The 22,096-nt window shown below is 45.6% G+C and overlaps 1 protein-coding gene across 2 annotated transcripts in view; it reads left to right on the top strand.

Annotated features, from left to right (window-relative positions):
• Positions 1 to 8,455: 8,455 nt before the first annotated feature.
• Positions 8,456 to 22,096, top strand: part of GRIA1 (glutamate ionotropic receptor AMPA type subunit 1) — a 140,074-nt gene continuing 126,433 nt past the window's right edge. For both annotated transcript variants that reach the window (XM_075102655.1, XM_075102657.1), the window contains exons 1-2: positions 8,456 to 8,734; positions 10,875 to 11,012. In XM_075102655.1, coding sequence (XP_074958756.1) covers positions 8,653 to 8,734; positions 10,875 to 11,012 — 220 coding nt within the window. In that variant the 5' untranslated portion in view covers positions 8,456 to 8,652. The remainder of the gene's footprint in view (positions 8,735 to 10,874; positions 11,013 to 22,096) is intronic.

Raw genomic sequence — 22,096 nt, 5'->3', positions numbered from 1 at the left:
CACTAAATAGGAAGTCTAAATACCTTCTGTTTCTTGGCAGGAGTGAGGAAAGGAGGGATGTATGTAGAAAAGAGCCCATAAGACATACACAGCAAAGCATAGACAAACAGCTGAATGCAACCTGTAGTTAATGAATTAGGTCAACAGGTCTTTGCATTCCACATTGTCTCTCTCTTTACTCCCAGTCCTGGAGTTGTAGCACACAAGCGAGCTCTGAGCAGATGGAAGACTGCTTTTTCATCACTAGGGTTGGTTGCACAGTGTCCAGAAGAAACCAGTGCTTTGCTAGCAGTGAGTCTCACAAATCAATGCACGGCAGCACCATGTTCACCTGAATCACTTCCAAATGTCTGTGGTTCCCTGTGTTGTTTTACGCAGCATACCACTTGCCATCATGCTGCTACAGATGGCAATAGCTCTTGAGGGTTTTCCTATGAGACGTGGGCAGGAGAGGCAAGGGCTGTGACAAGTACACAAGGCTGTCATGCTTGGGGACTTTCCTTTAGTTCCTGCAGCACAGAGATTTCCATCCCAGCCCTCCTGTAGTTTAGACAAACTGCTTCCTCTGCCAATGTCTCAGACGGGATAAACGCTCTTTTTCTTATATCACTGACCACTGGTAGATGGAGGATTGAAGCTTTCTGTGGGCAAGGTGGCATGATGCTGTAGTTTGAATGGTGCTGCTTCTGCAGAGCTTAATAGGAGCATTAGGCTCCTTGAGTTGCACGACCGAGTGCAGCTGCCTGATAGTCCTAGTCTGTATCTGAAACAAGTATATTTAGATGTATGTGATTTCTAAAGCAATTAGTGCATCTTTATATTCCTGAAAAAATCTCATTCGCTCTTTTTTTTTGGTGACTGAAGCTGCACAGCTCTGTGCTTTGTAGGACTGCATGGAGCTTGCTAATGATCTGCTCTCGTCTGATTCCCACGCGCTCTAATTGCAGGCGTCATTACACCAGGTTGCAAACTTTGTGGTGCGTTGGGTGATAGAGTGTTTCTGTGCTGTTCTTTCTGTCTGGGTCTGTTGTTGGGAGTACAAAGGAAGTCTAGCTTTTTGTTTGTGATACAGCTGATCTGTGCTTCTGATATACAGAAAGTCTTGGGCAAAAATCCTGATGAGCACAGAAAGTCTCTAAATATGGACACCTCCAGAAACACACAGTGTAACAGAGCCTGTATCATCTTTATTATCTCTCCCTTCTAGCCTGGAAAACAGGATGATTATTTAAAGATGACATTTGTTCCAGATTATATCCTTAGTTCTCTGCAATTTCTGTGGTGTCTAAAGCATGAAGAGGAGATATTATAGGTAATGTACAGATCCTCATCCACCCCCTAAGCTTTACAGCTCTTTGCCCAAATAGAGTAGCTTAACAGTGATAGCTCAGCTGAAGACCTCACTATTGAGTGTCCGTAAAATGCAGTTCCCCAGCCCCTTGCACAGGGGAGAGCAGCTGCTGCTGCTGAGTGTGTCCCCCTCCCCCTCCAATTACACATCTGCAGAGCTGGCGGAGACGTCCTTCGGCATGCCATAGTGACTGGCCACACTACGGAGCTGCTGAGGGCTTCAATGCTCCTCCAGAGTAGCAAAAACCTGAGACATCTCACTGCTATGGACCTCTGCCACACGTTTGTAGAAAATTACTTTGTGGAACTTAAAAAATGTTTTTTGAGCTATAGAAGAGGATCAAAGACACACCTGATGGAGTGCCTCTAGTCCAGGCAGTACTTTGACTACCTTGAGCTCCCCATTCCTCATTCATCTCTTCTTTCAGTTAACTGGTGACAGTCTTTTCATTCTCTTCTCTCCAGCTCTAATGATTTTCTGTGTCCCATCCTGAAACCTTTCTGTTTCTTCTCTGTGCTTTCTCCCAGAATGGATGTGCTTCGGATTTCCTATTTATTCAGAAACTCTGCAAATCTCAATCTATTCCTTTTCTAAACTGAAACCAAAAGTATTTTGCTTTCATATCCATTAAGAATTTTAAGAAAACAACTTTTCATATAAAACTACATAACGGTATTTTGTATCACAATGACTTTTTCTTCTGACACTATTTTGAGGGAGTTCAGGTTATCTGTGCAGGATCCAGATGTGGCAGTAAAGAAAATCTCTCCCTGTAGGCTTTCCACAGGTGTCTATCTCTAGTCAGTTACTAGCCCTTGTGAAATCCAACCCATTTAATACATATAGCCTGCTGATGTGCAATACATCATGCTATGAGCAAGACTGAGACAGTTGGACAGGACAGGATTTTGCATGATTGTGTGATTTGATCCAACATAGCAATTCCTGTCTCTCTCTGAGATAAAGCATAGGTAGCAATTAAGGAATGAGAAGAAGTGACGTGAATATCTGTATTGCTTGCAGAAACTAGTGACAGAGAGACACTGGTAATTCTGGTGATTTTTTTAGGTTTGCTCTTTTGTGCATAGACTTCCCGCTTCCCGGCTGGTAGCAGGCAGCCTGCTACGGTAGGATGTGATGCAAGGACTGGAAATTGATACTTCTTTTCTTGACTTACTCCAGTTCAAAGCTTTGATTCTTTTGACTATTAGAAAGGCCAAGATCAGCCACCCTAAAGCACAGCCCATGTGTTTGTTTACCTCGCATGTTAGCAAAGCAGCCTGGGAAACGCTGAGCCAGATGGCAATGATGGGATCTTTGCAAGGCTGTTTGAATTGCGGCAATTGCTGTTGCTGCTTTTTGGTTTTTTTCTTCCTAAATCAGCATCCTTTTATCTTCCTCATTTCACGTTTGTTTTCTGAGCGTCTTGGGTTTGATGCCAGGGATTAAAAATGAGAGTTGATTCATATATCAATATTAAACTGCATAATCACCTCAATCATTATTTGGCTTCATCCGGAGCATTCACAATGTTTCAGGAACTTTGAAAGGAAACTTTGTTGCGTGTACGAATATTTGACTGAACTATTGATAACAAGAATTTCTGATTTAGGTTACATCCCCTGTGTCTGACTTTTCACAGTAAGTAATCCTCTTACCATATATTTCCAACAATTTTTTTAATGCTTATAATTTATTTGCTTTTCCATTCAACAAGAAAATAACATGACAGCACAATCTGTGGCAATAATCTGGGGGGGTATTGTATTCTCAGACAACAGTAGGCCTACTGTAACTTTAATGTATTACCAGTAATTTCTGCTTCCTCTGGCGAGGCTTAGAGAAACATAAGGTGCTTTAATAACAAACAGGGATCCGCCCACAACACTGATTTATGTTTATGACTCAGCGAAGAACGTAAACTGAGACTAGGGCACAGAGTGTTTCTATAAGTAGTTATAAATCAACCATTCACCAGGAAAAAAATGAGTACTAGGAGCCTTCCCTGTATGACGAAGAGAGTGGTTTTGGGGTAGCAGATGGCAAAGTCTTCTTTCAGTGGAGTCAGTAAAGGGGTTAGTCGGGATTCATCACAGAGAGGTTGGTAGTGCTTCCATGAGTGCTCAGGTAGATATTGACCCAGCGCAGGGTTGTTTGCATCATTTTCTATCTGAACTGTCCATTGTTGAGCATGTCAAACCCATTGGATGGAATCAAACCCACCATCAACAGCCCAGCTGGATGGTGGGACAAACAATTGTATAAAATAATGTTGCAGGTTTGAATTTGTAGCATTTGATGCTTGCACTTGACTTGGACTGAGTGCTCAGGTTATGTCCCTACTTGACTCCAGGAAAGCCCCTGGCCCTTTTGTGCCCAAGGCTCCCCATCCAGCTGCACTGGGCGGCAGTGAAGCCCAGCTCGTGGGAGCCTACGGTCCTTGCCAGACTTCTTGTACCCTGCGGGCACTCCGAGCCAAAGCACAGCATCCATTTGCCAGCTGCTGTTCATGAATTTCCAGCTGAAGGGTGTGCAGTGTTTTCACTACCACTCTGATTGACGGGTTTATCTTCCAGTCCATTTACTTACTTAATTATCCCACAGTGAGCAAGAAGTCATTTCTTATAAATATGGTAATAAGCCGATCAGGATGACAACAGAAGCATTTCCTTGTACAATTTGTGGAAAAAGCCGACATTCCCCAGTTTCTGTTCACATCAGACTTCCCTCATCAGCAGTCAGTAAATTAAGAAACAATATCTGGTGTCCTTAAAACATCAGCCCCCAGATGTTTGGCATCAGTCAGGACCTGCTTGGAGCTATCCTCATCTCTGGTGTTGCCCCTGTTCCACGTCTTCACATTTTAACCAGACTGGAAAGGTATGAAGCTCATGTTCATTTTAACTTCTCTGAGTTGCTTCTGGGATGTCAAAACTTTTCATTTGACAGGTCCAGCTGTTGTGTAAAGAAGAGAGGGGCCATAGACACCTCAGGCCTGATGGGGGGGGATTTTTTCCACATGACACCAAATGCTGCTGAGGCTATTTTCGTACAGGAGAATCTACCAAAAATCATTTGGCAACTGCAGTTTGTAGTTGCTGTTTTTCAGTGATATCAATAATATCTTCCAGGTTTAAAAGATTGAAGCAAGTGTCTGATATAAAATAAACTATACAGGCATCCATGGAAATGACCATAAAGAGCCTGAAGTCCCCCTGTTTCTACTTCAGCGGGAATTTTATGAGTAAGGATGAATGAAGGGCTTGGCTGGAGGTCCAGAATCCCTGTGCAAGCTAAAACCTGCTTCATAAAACACGACGGGGGTGCAACGGGCTGCAGAGCCGCTCCTGCCCTGCTGCAGCAGCTCCACATGCCAGCAAACACTCTTGATCTGTGCCGCCCGCTCCTGCCTGGGTGATCCTGCGAGCGTGTGTGTGTGCGCACGTATGGCACGCGTACGCTTTCCTAACCGTGTCTATCAGTGTCATTTTTGTGTGGGTGGTACCAGTGACTGTGCATATGTTTGCTGGGTGTAGGTGTGCCGAGGGCTATCTGCACACATGCTACCCGGTACGTCGGTGCTGTGAATGGAGGGAGCAGTCTCACCCCTTTTCCTTTTTGATTGCTTCCAAATTTTTCCCATTTTGAATTTCTGGCATCTCTTTTCTTAGGAGCTGCCCTACGATTATTCCTTGAGAGGTGCATTATCCAAAATAGCAAAACTGAGATGAACAAGGCAGAGAGAGAAACACATGTGACTCCACTAGTTTTCATTTATGCCAAGGCTTCGCGAAACCCATGTGAGAGCCCGTGTTGTTTGGAGTTTATTTAAATTAATCACTACAATTTTATTTTGCTCTTTATTAAAAGCATCCTCTAGAGATTGTCCAGCTAGAAAATAGAAGGAATTTCAGAGATAGGAGTATTTCAATAGCCTCTCTAAAGACATTCAGGAGCATCATGTAAAACACAGTGGGCACTGGGGGAAACAATTCTGCTGGGAGGTCGGACGGATGCCGAGTTCTGTTGATTTCCTCATTTTTCAAGGCTGGAGGCTTCTGCATGTGAATGAGTCTTTTGTTTTTCCAAGGCTTCTGGTACATAAATATATCTGCTACAACAACCACTTATTTCCTATCCTGGAAACAAAAGCTCTGATAGTGAAGGCAGACCATTCTGCTCATGTGGACAACTTCATGGCATGCGAAGCAGAGCGAAGAGGAAGGCGGCAAAACTCCACTCCTTGATTTTTTTAGTTGCCCCTGATTAAAATGACATTGTGCAATATACTTACATGCCGTATCGAATTATTTTCTTTCTTTTTTGAAATCTGAAAGGAGGAATAATCTCCTTCAATTGTTCTTAGGAATCTAGATAATTCAATTGGGCTCTTCTCTCAGAAGACTGGTCGATTGTTCTTTTTGTTGTGACCACTCTTGTGACATCGAAGAGTTTCATCAATCTCCCAAGATGTGGTTTGATGTTTTGCCCAAAGTTCAGAAGTTTTATTGTTTTGATGTTGATTTAAAGAATCTTCAGAAAAGCTAGAGTTAATTCCTAACATCTTTGTGCTAACAAACTCTGAATAGAATGCTGTTATTCATTTCCTTTTACCCTATAGATACCTTCTTAAAATAACAATCTTATTACTACTTATTTTGTTACACTGCAGTGAGGTTCTCCTTGTTAAGCCACCTGCACTTTGAGAGGTTTATAACAAAAGCAGCATTATTAATTAATGTGACTGTGCAAGCTTTCTGTGAGCTATTACAATATTTTATTGTTATGGCTACTATTATTATTATCAGATAGGCAGTTTGGGAGTTTTGAAAATCTGCTAGCATCTTTCTGTTGCACTGGTTATCCTTCAGTGCCTTTCTTCAGATTATAAATGCAGCTGTTTCTATTAAATTCTGGATGGAAAGCAAGAGGCTATAAAACCTATCAGCAGGTTATTTTAGCCTCAAATCTGTATTGCTTAAATTATACAAGGAGTGAGATGGAAGTCTGATGAAGGTGCTACCTATCAACAGCAGATGTAAATTTGTTGTGCTTAAATATGATTCTGGGATGCCAGTCACCCAGACAGTGAGACACGGTAAGAGCATCCTTTGGCCACCTGCAGCTGACTCCTGAATGCCTGGACAATTGCTCTAATGAACCTCCAGTCCCTGGCACTCAGTAATTGCCCTAGTCAAGAGTAGCTTGGGGAAAAAAGGAATCCATCCTAGAAGGATGTATTATTGCTTGCCATAACGAAGATGTAAGTTTTCTGGGCTCTGTTTTTTGCAGTGTGACTGTACATACTGCCTTGTTAGAGGCCACAAAGTTGTAGGCATGAGCGCAATTCCTCTCTGGTGCAAAGTATTAGAGTACGGTGCTGAGACCCTATACCTATTCTGGTATTTATGTGGGTGTTTAAGCATTTTGTCATCCCAGAAGTCACAGTGCAATCCATAAAACTGTCTAGGAAGAGGTTAAAGATCTCAAAATACTATTTGCAAGGATGAAATGAAGGTCTGCGCAAGGATCATGGTCCATTCTCATTTACCCAGAGGCTGTGCCCACAGCCATATAAGAGATTATTTTCCAGTAATTGTCGCATTTGGCTGTGGAGGTAGTGCGTGACTGTGTATGATGCTGCTCTACCCAAGGACTCTGTTGCAGCTGGTAGGAAGTGCTGTATGGGGAAACAAACCTGTAGTAAATCTCTTTTCAGAGGAAGCAGAGGACCTGCCGACAAGAAGATGCTACTGTCTCTGTTTTCAGACTATTCTGTTAATAAAAGGCTTGAGGATATAAAGAGTAGTGCTGTCCCTGCACCATAAAGTTGTGTCACACTTGGACCCTGTGGCCAACAGGGAGTGTCTCTGTGCTACCACAGATTTTCTAGGCTTTGGTCACATCCCATTTTGGTTGTCCCACTCTGCAGAGTTCTCGTCTGTCCAACTGTTCCTCATGCAGGAGCAATTCCTGACCATTGGTCACTACTCTCTGATGCTCTTCCAATTTAACCACGTGCTTTTGGAGATGGAGTGGGGACCAGGGCAAGGACCCTACCCCAAACCAGGACACAGGGCATTTGAATCGTGTTTCTAACTCTGCCCCAAACATCCTTTTTTTCTTTCTGTTTCCTCCCCTTGTGTGTGTTCAGGCTGCAAAGGGTAAGGGAGTGTGCTTGGAAATGGGTATTCAGGCACAAGAGGCCCCAAGTTTGGTTTGGGACTTTATATGTTTCAGAGGGGAATGGGTGAGTTTTCTCTCTTTTCCAAGATGGCTATGGCTTTGTGCTTACAACAGTTCTTCCTCAAATATTTCTAAATCCCAAGTTGTGCCTAGGAGCTGGTTTGTATCTTTGCTATGTTTATTGATTCTTTTTTTTTTCCCCTTTTGTTTTTGAGCAAAGCTGCTTATGGTCGAATAAGCTCCAACCTCACTAGAACTGCCACAGAACAGCTCCTGTAATGATCCAGAATAAAATAGCCCCCTAATTCCAGAAGCCTGCCCTGTCTGATGGGGCTGGTGAGCACAGATTCCTCCACATTAGGCACAGGGGTGAAATGCCTCATAGATTAAGGGTAGGCAGGAAAGATCAGTGGGAAAGGTGATGGTGGGGGTTCATTTCTTCCTCCTTTGGGATCTCTATTGTCTGTTGCTCTGAAATCCTTCCTTCCAAGGCATGTTTGCAGGATACCACCTTCTGTTATCCTAATGAGCCGGGCTGTAGAGGCTGATCTGTTCAACTCCTGGACCCAGGGGTGACAGCCCAGGTTGGGAAGCGATGGATCAGAGGCAGAGGAGTTTAAGCCCTTTCTCTAGAGGAGTTTGCCACCTACTGATTTGCAGGTTCCTTCTGGATCCTGCCAAGACAAGTTGAGGGGGAAAGCCAGGAATGTAGGGGTAGGTAGGAATTACCCTTAGAGCCCCCAGCCAGGACCCCCGGGGGGAACAGCCGGGGCGAGGCGGGGATGCGGTACCCAGCTGTTGAGCTCCAACTGGGAGAAGTCGAACGAGCTGGGTGGAAGCGCCCGGGGTGTGCGTGTGCGTGTGCGTGTTGTGTGTGGCGGGGGAGGGATGTGGATGAGGAGCGGGCTCTCTTTCTTTCTCACGGGGCTCAGTTAATCCTGCTGCCAGGCGGTGTTAAGCAGCAGTCTCAGCGCTGGATTCCGAGCAAGGGAGACGCGCAACCCTGAAGGCGCAGCGGAGGGGAGGCAAGAGAGGCGGCTAAAGAGAGCAGAGCGGGGGAAAAATCAAATCTATGCTTGGAACTGGGCTTCTTTTTCGCCAATGCAAAAGGGAATATGCAGCACATTTTTGCCTTCTTCTGCACCAGTTTCCTAGGGGCGGTGTTAGGGGCCAATTTCCCCAACAATATCCAGATAGGTGAGTGCAGAGCTCGGGGCCGACCGTGGTACCCGGCAAGTGGGTAAGGGTGGAGAGGGGGTAAGGGTGGGGGAAAACTGACCCGTTCATTTGCTTGCAAGGGCAAAATATATGTGTGTGTATGTCTGTGTGTGAGAGAGAGCGAGGGGGTGAACAGCGAGGGCTGGATTTGTGCGTTGGTACCAGCTTTACAAGAGCAAGGATGTATAAATTTGGCTTTGGGGGAGGGGAAGATTGAGAATAAATGCCTGCACACACACGAACGCAGAGGGAGAAAAGTGCCTCTGAAATGGAGGAAGCACGAAAAAAATATCTGTTTCTTGCTCTGAGAAATGCCTGGCCTGCCATTGTGCGTTGCTGCATTTGCAAAATCAGCAGTTGCATTATACATTTTTGTGAGGATGCTCTCATCTGTAGGTAACTGGGACGAGAGGTAACAAACAGGCGCTCTCTGTTGTTGTTGCTAAAGAATAAGGGCAGAGCTATTGGAGGAAGATTTTGCATTGAAGTCTTTTTTCGTTCTTGCTACTTGCTTCCCCTGCGAACCAGCAGTGCCTGTTTGATTCCTTTCTCCCTTCCTGTAACTTCTCAGTGCTCCCGCCCTCCCCGCCTCCCTTCCCCCCCTCCCTTCCCCCCCAGGTTTATTATTACTCTCCCATTGATCTTTATTGATGATGGTTCGTAACTAAGCCCCAAATTCTCTTCCCTTGCACGCCGGTTTTCTTTCCCGCCTACCTTCTCTTTACAATGCCAATCAATTGCTAATCGACCAAGTTCAGGCAACTCCTGCCTGAGTCCAGCTTCACAATCAGTGCTTTTTTTGCTGTTGATGCTGCATCCCTGTTTCCCTCCCTTCCTCCCTCCCCTTTACCCCCAATGTGTGCAACATCCCAGATTTTTTCCCTTTCAACAAACACATACAATAGCTTAACTCGGTTACTAGCATCTTATTCCTCTGACACACATGATTAGGATGGGGGGGGGATATTCATGCACAAATAACCCTTTCCACACAACAAGGAGATGCTCTCTGTACTAAAGATGTGCAAAGTGCCCTTGATAGCGGGTCCTTGCACCTTTGTTTCTTCCCCAAGCCATCTGCCGTGAAGGGTGGGCATTGATACGTTCTGCTGCTTTATTTTAATTCTACCTTGTTGCTAAGTGCTTTGTTTCCCTACTCGTAAAATGCCAATAACAGTGCTCCCTTTAAATGTGTATAGATTCCAAGACAGACTGAATTTAATAGCATCTTTCTGGAGGCTGTGAAGCTACCTGCCGCAAGCCAAGTTTCCTGCTAGGGGAGCAGCAGGAAACTTTTCCTAGGGCCGGGTTATCACAGCACTTTGTTCCAGGTCCATGGGGGAGAAAGGCTCGGAGCCTGGGTCCAGCCTGGTCCCAGTTCCTATCCTGTTTATACCATTCTGTGATACTTGGGCTTGCCTGTACTTCTCCTCACATTGATCCCTTTGAGGCTCAAGCTTTTGATTTCCTGCCCTCTTTGAGTCTAGCTACTGTCACCTGTTAAATTTAGAGTTTTTCCATGCAGCAGACTTCCAGCGGCAGCAGTTGCTTCGCCATGGGTCCTGCGTTGCTCTGGCTCTTGCAGCCCTGTCCCCACCAATCCAGCGCTGCACCTGTCGGGCCAGGCTCAGCCAGTCTGCCCCATCCCTGGAGTCCCATAGTGGGGGGGAACACCTGCACCCCTTCTGGACCAAACCCCTCTTAGTCAGCAGGGTTTAAACTGAGCCTAATTACAAGTGAGGGGAGGATACCTTTATAAAGATAACATCGACAGTGCATCCATTTCTCTTCCTTAAAGTTAGTGGGGATGAGAAGGTGAGACAAACCCCATGGTTCATCCCGACCCTGCAGGCTGCTGGGCCCAGGGATGCATCAGGGCTCCTATATGTGATCCAGACATTACATAATGCATGGGCTGGAAAGGTGCTCTGCTCCTGGCCTGTCTGCAGTGGGCACAAAACCTGCCAGGGTCTTGCGTCCTGGAGGGTTTCCAAGTGCAGAGGCAATCCCTGGGCTGGGAAGATGTAGCTTCTGCTCGCAGGAATATTTTGGATTGAAAAGGTTGCTAATATGGGTGTGCTTAAGACCTTTCTCCTTGTTGTTCTCTTTTTCTCCCTAGGGGGGTTATTTCCTAATCAACAGTCCCAGGAACATGCGGCTTTTAGGTTTGCGTTGTCTCAGCTCACGGAACCCCCTAAGCTCCTTCCCCAGATCGACATTGTGAACATTAGTGACAGCTTTGAAATGACGTACACCTGTAAGTAGCAGCGTTTGCTGTGCTTTCTCTTACTTTGGTTTCTTTATTCCCAACAGAGGTTTTTTTTGTGTCTGAAATATGGGATGCCTTGCCGCAAACAAGGGTCCATGCAAGAAAACCCCAAACACACAGGCAAAGGATTTCTGAATCATTTCGGTTTGTGCTAAGACATAGGGGTGAGGTAGTGCTGCAGGTATTCAGCATGTTTTGCATTTTCTCTTTCATTGCTTCCAAAGTGGTATAAAACCCCCAACAGTTTATTTCCTCTTGTTTCTCTACCCTCTGCCTGACTTACTATGTTGAGGTTTTATTCCCATATTTCCTATAGCCATGATGTACGATAAAGACACCTCTTTTGCTCAGGGGGTGCTCAGAGCCTCTGTTTAGTGTAAGCAACTTCTTCAGCCCCAGTTTAGCCCTCTGTCCTTGTAAATTAAGAAAGACCTAGCAGAAAACAGCAGCTTGGTGCAAGCAGAGTCCAGATCCACGAGAAGGGGCATGCTTAATAATGACAGAGAGGTAAGAGAGTTCTAGTTTCAAGAACCAGCAAAATCATTGGCTCTCAAAACAAGTATTAAAGACTGAATCTGTACTGCAGAGTCAATCCTAGGGTGTATCTGTACCCTGCTAAAGCACAGCACATTAGCTTTGTTGTTCTTGTTATATGATATAGTTAGGAAAAGAAAAAGTGGCTTGCCAGGTAATGCCAAGATTAGCAGCAACAAATAAGACCAGGAGGGAACCAGAGGAAAACAAAAACCATAACACAGCCCTGTGGTTGCTTTAGGATCTGTTGCAGCATTTGCTTCCCTTGGAGCAAGTGGCGCGGTGCTGCGCACGAGGGGCTTGTGCCACCAGGATGCAATGCACAAAGAATTTCTCGGTTCGACCTGGTGTCAGACACATGCCTTCACGCTCTGAGCCTCTGTGAGTGTATGAGGACTGTTGAGAGGGACTGAAGGAACCCTTCCCTTTGTAGAGCCTGTTGCACTGTTGTTGGCTAACGTCTGTAGTATCCTTTTGATTCACCAAAACATCCTTTCTGCAGTTTAGTCATGTGGAGAGTGGGGTAGACGTGGACACAAACTGTTCTCTCTGCTAAGAAATGCACAGAAGGGAAAAATGCTCTCCTGCAAAAAGATCGCAGGAAGGCACAGGAGGAGAATTAATAAGGCTCTCTGAAGAAAAAAGATCTTTTAAAAAAAGTTGTGTTTTTTTTTTCTGTTGGAGGGTTTGCAAATACAAGATTGCAGGAATTTCCTGGCCACTACGATTAGGAGTAATAATTTGGCCACACATTCACTGGAGTGTCTAATAATGCATCTAAAGATTTTCTATTTTCCTTAATATCCTTCTATTTGCCAACTACAAGGTTTCCATCAAGGCAGAGCAACCATTTCAGCTCAGTCCAATGGCACTTCCTTGGCAGGAGATCTAGATAAATAGAAGGAAAAAGACAGACCTTGTATCTATCAAGGGAAAGCATCACCCACCTGGGGTAGAGTTGCTGGGGTAGAGTGACTATGGCTGGGATGAGCTATTTCAGTGCTGATAGAAGGAAGAAAGCAGAAACTGTAAGACTATCGCTAGAATAAATTCTCCATCCAAGTATAGTTTTCCCTCCTTCTCTATGCCTAATGATTTTGTTTACAGCATTAACGCTGATAGCAAGACCATTATACTAGTTATGCTTTAGAAATCTGTCATTAGTACCAACAGGGGTGGGGGTGGTCTCACAAAAGCTGAATGGAAGGAAGACAGCCTCCCAAAGGATGTTATATTTGAGCTTTATGTAGGGCACGTTGTCCTAGATCAGACCAGCAGAGCACTCCGCATAGTCCAACTTCACTTGTCCTCATTTTTCTTTTCTTATAATTAAAAACTTCCTAAGTTCTTCCAGACTATGGAAGGCACCATTTTGTTTTGTAAGCACAAAAGAAGGTGTTATTCCATGTACCCTAGCGGAGAAGAAGAAAAAAAACAACCCAAAAAAGCCAGGCTGTCAGGAGACCTGGTTTTAGTACTCTAGGGCTGGAATGAAAGGAATTATCTCCTTCCTCATCTTCCACCAAATTCCCTTCCCAGTTGCCAAGACTAGATATCAGCAGAAAGATCTGTTTATTTACAGAGAATAAAAGCCTTGCCCACACAGTGGTCCTTATCTTCTGAGAAAAGACTGGCCACACTACCAGTTAAAAGTACCAGGTTTTGTTCCCATGGAGATAGAGAGCACAGCGTTTCCTTGTCATTGGCATTACCTGTTTCTCTGATGGTTAAGTCAACTGTGTTTGGACCCTATAAACCTGGTGCTGCCCCTATCAGGGTCTCCAACAAGACGTCTGAGGAAGACTAGTAGGACCCAGCCCCATGGTAAGTCCTGCCTCGTGCTAGGATCCAGCCCCATGTGCTAAATGTAGTCCTTATGGCAAGTGCCTGAAGCAGCATCATTCAAAATACAGAATACAAATTAAGAATCAGTGATGATGGCAGAAGTAAAAAACCTTGTTGGGCAGCTTCTGGCATGATGCTGAAGTTGTGGGATGAACTGCAGCAAAATGACAGCATCCTGTCTAAGGAGATTGTATGCAAAATGTTATCTCAGCATCAACTGTGACACTGTCTACCTCTGCCTGACTTATGTCTGCTTACCGGTTAGGATGAGCAAGCTTTGGTGTGACAGTGAATTTACAGTCTGAGATGTACCCACTTGTGCACAGGTGACAGTGATAGGGAGCCGTTAATGATGTGCTAGTGTTGATAGTAAATTGGTAACAATAACATCCATGAAAGTGATAAATCTGTAAAATATCAGGAGGCTGCTGTTGTTGCTGGGCTGTCACAGCGACAGCAATCACTTTCATATTTCTGATGCTTCCAGTTATGGACTTTTTATCGTTACACAGTGATTGTGAATACCTCTGTGTGGGGCAGCATCCACCTATGGGTCCTGTGGTGCCTGTGCAAACACATCGGTAGCTTATGATTTTAGGCAAACCGTAACCATGAAGAAAGCAAAAATAGATAGTAGATACAACATGCGGTAACCTCGTATTTCATGTGTGTGGTTGATGCTAATGATGTTGCATCACTGAAACATGAGCACATTTCAATAACTGAAATATCTTCCTTAATTCATTCCATCCCACAGAATATATGGTAATGAACAGGCTCTGTGTTTGCAGCTGGGTGCGTGGTGTGGCTTGCCAGTATGAAAATACCTGCTGCTTTGAGGGTTCTTAACTAAAGGTTAGGAGACTATATTTTTCTGCCATTTGTTTGAAAGCCAGCACAGTTGTTCACGGGGAAGGTGAATTTAGAGTCCTTCCTTCAGCAGAAGTACGTAGCAGTGCCAGGTGACTATAAAGGATAAAATGATGGTGTGGGGTAGGTGAAAACTTTGCCTAGTGACATAGCAGAGCAAAACCCTTCTGATCAGCTTTAAATATATGTTCATGGGTTCTGTCTTCAGTCATGTTTGGAAAGAGCTTTATGGCCTCAACACAGTCGCTAGCAAACTCTGCTTTGCCGCGTTTTGCCGTGACTGACTGCGCTCAGGGCAGACCTGACATGGCAAGGGATGCTGCAGGTCAGAGCTGAGAGGCGTGGGAAGAGGGGTGCTCTGTGCCAGATGCGAGGGCAAAGGAGGCTTGAAGCTCAGGAGAGAGCTGAAAACTTCTCTCTGTGGGAGGTCTGCAGTGGACTCGAGCACTGTGTCCTGTTGGCAGCAAAGGGATGAGAGGCTGCTTACCTGAGACAACCAGTGCTGGGAGTAGTTTTCCCTTATTCTTTGTCTCAGCCTCCATCCGTGCACACGTAATGCACATCCCCATCCTGTGCATAACCCAGCTCCACGGGGGATATGAGTTGTTTCAGTCCCAGCTCCTTAGCTTTATTTAATTTGTGGTGCAGAGATTCCTGCTTTTGGCCTGTGGCCGGAGTCCCCAGGTGAGCCCCGGCAGCGTCAGGCAGACGGTGGTGGTTGCTCTCTCTGCCCGGGGAAGACGATGGCTCAGCACTAGATTTCCCTGGCAGTGACCTGGGGGACATGCCCTGTTGAGCAATGCTCGCAGAAGATGAGTCACCAGCTTGGTAAATCTGTCCCTGCAAAACCCAGGCCACTTTGCAGGGATGACCAGTGACTAAAAAAACCCCCGTTCAGCACTGAGCCCTGTAGCTTAGCTGGTGCATCGATCAGCTTGTGTGCGTGTTTAGGTGTTGGGCTACTGAGAAGGGACATATGGGAGCTGCACACCTGAAACACAGAGGTCTACACAGGACAGCAGCAGGATTTTGCAGCCTTAAGTAAACTTGTAAAGAGACTGAAAAAGAATGAATTATTTACCCCTCTCCTTCCATTCCTGCACAGCTACAGTTACCGTGGGGTCCTCATAACGAGTATGGGCTGTCGGTGCTGCTAGAATATCAACAGTTGAATCTGTTCTGCATATTAGAAAATGAACATGTAGTTTGGAGTCTGCCTGTATTTTATGAAGGCCTCCCAGCACCAATTAGAGAGGGATTTGTAGCGATCACTCACTCTGTGCTTATGTTCTTATCAATAGCAGCAAGCTTAGATCCAGATCAGCTATAAAATGAAGTATTTCTTTCTTTTCTTCTGCTTGGATACTTATGTATATAGATAGAGCATTTCTGGAGATTGCTTTTTATCTCTTAAATTACCTCTCAGAGACAGGAAGGAATAGGCAAACATTTGAATGTTCTCAAACGAGGATCTAAATTTGGCTTAATTAAACAATTATTGCGTGTTGAATCTAAAGGAAGCATCTTTGTTGACAAACATAGGATGGTCGCCATTTCTTGGCAAGGTGTTGCTGTAATTATTCCAGAGCAATCAATTAGAATGCAATTTTTATAATTGAACTTCCATAATCTAAATAAGCCCAGCCCTCTAATAGTATGAAATTGTTGTGATGTTGGTAGACTTGTTTTTATTTTCACAGTGTCAGAAATCTCATGTAAATGCTTTGGGATTTTTTTTTTCCTGTGGAGCTCAGGATGCTAGCTATGACTATTTAATGTGAGTTAAGCCAACAGAAACATGGATTTAATGATCAGATGCAGTCTGATTAATACAACATAGGTACTACAAGGAAATACATCTCCTTAGATTTTTGTAATAGGAAAAGATGTGATACAGGCAGATGAATCACAGAGCATCAGTTCACGTTAGATCAAATTGAGGTTAAGGATGCTCAATTTCTGGCAGGGATGGGCTGTGGCTTTCTAGTAATTGCATGTTCATTTGGTGATATGCCAGCACCTTACAGAGTCAGGTCCAGCCCTGAGGAGGGTGCTGATGGGTGAAATCCTGCTGAACAGGAGGGAGCAGGTCCTGGGGGTGACACCAGCCTCCTGCATCCGAGGTCTCTGCAGGGGATCTGGGGTGGGCACTGGGTGCTTGGCGGTTGCAGCTGCCACTGAAGAAGGTGGGAGCTTGTCCCATATGCTTTCCCCAAGAAAGAAAAGCATTTAAAATGCGAGTGCCGAGCCATTTCCTCAGCTATGGCTGCCAGGACTGGGCGGGCTGTCTGTCTGCCTTCATGGATCTGGGCACAAAGAACCTTGGGTGAACGTGGGCCAGTATCATCAGCGGGGACATTGATGGGGCTCCACTGTCATTTGGCAAAGGCAGCCCTGCCAAGAGGCTGGCAGTGCGCGTCAAGAACAGGTTTCCTCTAGTCTTGTGTGTTCGTTTCTCTCCAAAGGGCATGGGGGCAATTATTCTTTGCATAATTATTTTTATATAGTTAATTTTTTATCCTGGACTGTGGGAGGGGTGCCTGGGGAGAAAAGCTGATGTGACGCAATTAGCAAAAATCAGAGGAGGAATAAGTGGAATTTCACACCTGCAAAACTATCTGCTCATCTGGAAAAGATCCCAAATACTCATTGGTGACAAGCAAAAAAGAGATTGAAGTAAAATTTGGGCTCTGCAGCAGACAGAGAAGGGATTTGAGAAACAGTGAGCAGCAGAGGCCAGACCTGTCCATTGTGTGACAGTCAGTTTTCACTCACAGCTTATCCTTTCTACTCTAAAAATAAAGCTTTTTCATGTGAATAGGGATCCTACTAAGCCAGAAACACACAGGCTTTATTTTTTGGTATATTAGCAAGGTGAGAGAGGAAATCTCCATGTGGTTGCAAGGAAGGAGGTGCAGGGAAGTATGCTATTCCTTTCCAAAACTCTAGTGGGAATTTTAGATCTATACGTTTACATTTCCCTTAATAGGGTTAGGGTCCCAAAGGCAACAGCTCGCTGCCAGTAGAAATAGAAACAGTCCTGGTTAGCTTCAGAAACACGTGGAGCTCAGAGCAAACACAAAATCAACATGCTCCTTAAAGAGGCAATAAGTCAGGGAGGCTTTAATATTCTGCAGATCCAAATTCTCCGGGGTGTGGTATTAACACAAGTCTGAAGACAAAGATGCATTTATTTCAACTACATTCCTTTAAAGAGAGATGGGGTTTTACTTCTCTGCCTTTAGTTCTGTAGAACTGAAACAGGGTAGTGTTTTTCCCAGTGAAAAGTGCTGTCTGGTAGAGCATGGGATGTCCTTTGGGAGGTTAATGGACTCCTGAGTAAGTCAGGGGTACTAGGCAAGATGCAGAAAAAGGGCTGAACCAAGCCATTAGCAATCCACCATGATCCCAGAAAAAAAAAATTTCAAAATAATGTTGAATGATTAGAATAATAGCAGCATGGTATCTGGCAGAAACTGTTCCCTGCTCACCTGCTGAACCCATCGCTCATTAGCTTACACAGTAACGAGTCTCTAGTTGATTTTCTCATGCTGCCCTTTAGCAGCCAGACCCACTTGTTCCCTCTGGGGTATTCTTAAAAAAAAAATCACACCACAACACAACAGAACAAAAAAAAAGCCCAGCAATTTTATTCTTTTTATTAATGTATATTGGTTATTTTCCCTATTCTCTACAAACCACACCCTTGCCAACCCTCGTCCAGGGTTGCAGTTCAGGAGATGTGCTTATGCATCACAGGACTGTTTGATCCCTTGAGGAAGTAACAGTGAAGGCAATGAAGAGGCGAGTAACAGCTACAAATTGCCATATCTTGGCTTCTTCAAGAGGGTCTTTTCATTCTTTGATTTTATTTGCTTTTGACAGAGTGGAGGAGTGCAAAAGAAAACAACTGATGTCTCGGATTGAGATGTAACATACAACTGATGGCAGGATTCTTGTGTGGATATAGCATATGTGTCTGCGTCTCTCTATATGCTATAGGAGTTTTGGCTTTGATTTAATAAATTAGGTCCTGTAACTATGCTAATGGAGATGAAGTGGGAGGGAGACAAAAGGTTGAGGGCTGGAGGGTCAGAGGAAAGATACAGAAACTACTGTAGGTAACCTGGATGCAGCGTGGAAGGGTCTCACATGAAAGGGAAGGCTATTTCTCACCTCTCCTCCCTCCCACTTTGCTTTGATCTTTGCTAGTGGTAAGCTTCAATAATCAGAAGACATCAGTGACTACACTGATTCAGATGTGGTTTTTCTCCTGCTGGCCTGCAATATCCCCTGAGTGCTCCGAGACTTGTTAGCTTTCCTTCCACGCAGCACCTGCACCCAGTTCAGCACCATCCTTGAGAAAGAGGATGATGTTGCTATTCTGGCAGGTGAGAGCCAAAAAAATTACCAGCAAGCATGGGAACTCATGGGGAAAACTTGGGCAAGCAAAGTCCAACAGAGCACACAGAGACAGCGGATGGAGAAATGCTGGGTCAGGACCAGCACTTGGAGACCTGGCATGGGAAAGGGGACAGGCAGCAGCTCTAGAGGGGCTGTGGACATGCCATAGCTGGAGTTGTCCCTTGTCTCTCTTTCCAGCCCTTAGCTAAGCCAGGGGAGGATTAGCTTTCTGAGGGCTCTGTCTCCTCTGCCCAAATACGAGCTGGAGACTGCTGGTGTCTCCCATCTGGCCAGCACCACAGCTCAGCTCACTCCTGGTTCCCCTCTTCCTTGCTGCAACTGCTGCAGAGCCAAACCTTGGTGCTTAGGGCAGGGAACCCCCTGCATGGGGTGCTCATTGCAAACTGCCAAAGTTTTTAACACAGCCTGCAGCCCTCTTGCTGCTACGACAGTCCTGACATGCCTCTGGCTTTCCCCTCAGTCAGCCTTGTGCAGCAAGACACCTTGCATCCTTGTTGCATGATGAGCATGTGCCATTTATGTATGGCTTATTGCATGATGCATGTGAGCGAGTGGTCGTGTGTTGGTCCTGAGATAGGACCGTTTGGCCAGGAAAAGGGAGACAACAAATGCTAAGATGTAAACCACAGTGGGGTGGAGATTAGCTGGAAAGGAGGCTCTTGTCAGAGCACACATGGCAGGGGAGGCTTGGGGTGACCACCCGATCAGTGCCTAGCAGGGACCCAGATCAGCGGGTATAAGGGGGCAGGTCTGGGCCATGAGCGCTGTGTCTGAAAAGGGCTGAAGCAACCAGCAGAGCCATGGCTGAGAAAGAGGCCTGGCCTGCAGGGAGTTCAGGAGAAATATCTTTGTGCAGAAGGTGATTAATGTCTTTAATGAACTACCCAAGGAAGTTATAGAAAGCCAAACCACATAGGGCTGCAGTGGGGGAAGGGGCTGAGGGGACATCGCTTTTGCAGGCAAGGACAAGGAAGCGAGCTGCAGCGCAGCCCATGCAGCGATGCCGTTTCCAGTTCACTGTCCCAGAAAAACAGTTGGGCAGAGCAGCTGGCCCTAGTCCATCTTGAGCAAAGGCGGAGCTGAGTGCATTTCACAGGTTTAATCAGAATTAATTCAGTCTTCCAGCCCGTCCTCGTTCTGGAGTCTTTTCTGCTCAGCTCATTATGACTGTGCCAACCAAAACCCCCTGTCTGCAGCTTCGAGGTAATCTGGGAGTCCCCATTCTCCTCTCCTGTGGGGAAAGCAAAGGGAGAGGCTTTGGAAAGAGCAGAGCCTTGCTGGAGGCTGGGACCTGGATTAGCCTAGGCTGACAGACTTTTAGAGTCATCACTAGTTTGGGAACCCACAAGAAACATGTGGATGAAGTCAGGCAGATTTCTAACATTGAGTCATCTATATCATAACATCATCCACCTTAGCAGCCTTGTGTGCCAGACTCAGCAGAGTCCTCAGAGGGAGCAGATACCAGCACCTCTTCTGAACCCACAGAGTCCTATGCAGTCCCGAGGCTTGCAGGAGTTTGCCCATTCACAGTCATCCGCAGACTAGAAAACCAATTCTTCGTGTTCCCAGAAATGCCCATGTTTCTGTGGTAATAATTAGGGGGGCAGTGAATCCACTATGTAGCCCCAGGTAGGAGACGAGATAGCTCCTGCATTTCCACCCCTGCTCCCAGAGCAACCACACAGCTTCAGAGATGAGACCCTCCCCAAAAAGTCCATATCACTTCTTGTTCTGGAGTAACTAGCACTAGTTTGGAGTAGCTTGCTTTGTCAAAGAGGAAGCTCTTTCAAGCATCGTCACAGTTTTGGTGAGGCTTAACAGTCATGCTGAAGTGGGAAAACCAACACACAGCATCTCAGAGAGCAGCTATCAGTGAAGATACCATTCCCGAACTTCTCTTCTTTGCTTGGGAAGCTTTAGCCCATCAAAGCTTGTTCTCCAGTGAAGTCCTTACACGTGCCCTCAGTACAAATGCTGGATGCACTGTCCCCTAACTGAACTTTTCCTTCCTCTGTGAAACACCAAGTAAAGCAACAGAATTTTGTGCTTATCAGGTCACTTATGCTTTGCCAGATGTCTGTGGAGGGACAGAGGGAGGAGGGGGAAGAACCAAGCCCAAGTCTGACCCAGGGTGCAGGTGCCATGTCACCATTCACATGCCTTAGCAGCGTCCTTAAGCAGCAGGTCCTAAGTCCTTAAAGCATGAAGGGAATCTGTCCCCTCCCACTCTTCTGGCTAAGGATTAGTTGCCCTCACGTAAGCTACTCATCAAGGTTACCTCTGTAAGCAGCAGAGAGCTCTCCAGTGAGCAATCCTTTTGAACTGTTTTAGACACCCATCTTAGTAAAGGAGGAATTGCTCTCCAGAGGTGCCTGCTTTTATCTCCCCTGTCGATATGGGAATCCAGGTGATAAACTTGGCTTAGACAGGTTACGGTGAGACCTTGAGACATAGGTGAGATGAATCCTACCCAAAGTGTCTGCAGTTTTACATCCTCCTGCTAATTCCTCAATACTCTACTGAAGGCAGTACCTCAGCGGTACCAAACTCTTTTCTGCTCTCTGTCTGGGAGCAGCCTGTAAAGGCTTTCATAAAAGCAGGCATCACATTGCAAACAGGCAGTTCGCAGTTGCGCTATTCTGATGTATTGCTAAGAAGTGAAGAAAACATATGTTCATGTCATAGAAACTGCTTTTCTCAGATTCACCTTCTGTATTTTGGTACAGTACTGCAGTGGCCCTCAAGGGCGGGGGCCTGCCGTTGTCCTGAGACATGCTCTCGTTCTCTTAGCCTCTTCTATTTTTCAGTTTTCATGGGCTCACTGCTGGCAGTAGTGTTTGCAGTGCTCTAACAATGCCTGCGTTTGCTTTTGCTGTCTTTACTTTAAGCAGATCTCTCTCCCTCTTTCTGTCATACACTCCTGGTTGATACTGCCTTTCCCTAGGAGTAGGCTCCAGGGGATCATAGAGTTGGTATCATCAGGGAGGAATGCCTTCAGATGCTAACTGTAGCATTTTCAAAATAGCACCCAGGGACTTGACTGAGCAATCCCCACTATCTCTAATGGAGAGAACACAGCTAAGCCCTGCGTGGCACTGGAACAAACAATGTTATAAACTCTATTTTTTGTAAGAAATGCTGTTTGCCGCCCACCCCCCCCCCCCCCACCCCCCGCAATAAAGTAATTTCTAAAGTAGCATTCTTTGTCAGCTGAACCAAATCAGACCCAAAACATGCCCGAAAATCCTATGGAGGCTCTGAATCCCACCCTGCTCTGGTCCTGATGGCAATTTGACAGCAAGCTCAGAGGAGTGTGATAGCAACGTGCATTCAGGTTTCCTGTTTCAAGCCTATCTCTGGAAGGAAAGTAAAAGTGTGAATCCACACTAGCAACT

The sequence above is a fragment of the Phalacrocorax aristotelis genome, chromosome 8, assembly GCF_949628215.1.
Source record: "Phalacrocorax aristotelis chromosome 8, bGulAri2.1, whole genome shotgun sequence".
Taxonomy (NCBI): Eukaryota; Metazoa; Chordata; class Aves; order Suliformes; family Phalacrocoracidae; genus Phalacrocorax; species Phalacrocorax aristotelis.
The sequence above is the reverse complement of the archived record's forward strand: the minus strand, read 5'-3'. Positions and strand labels throughout refer to the sequence as shown.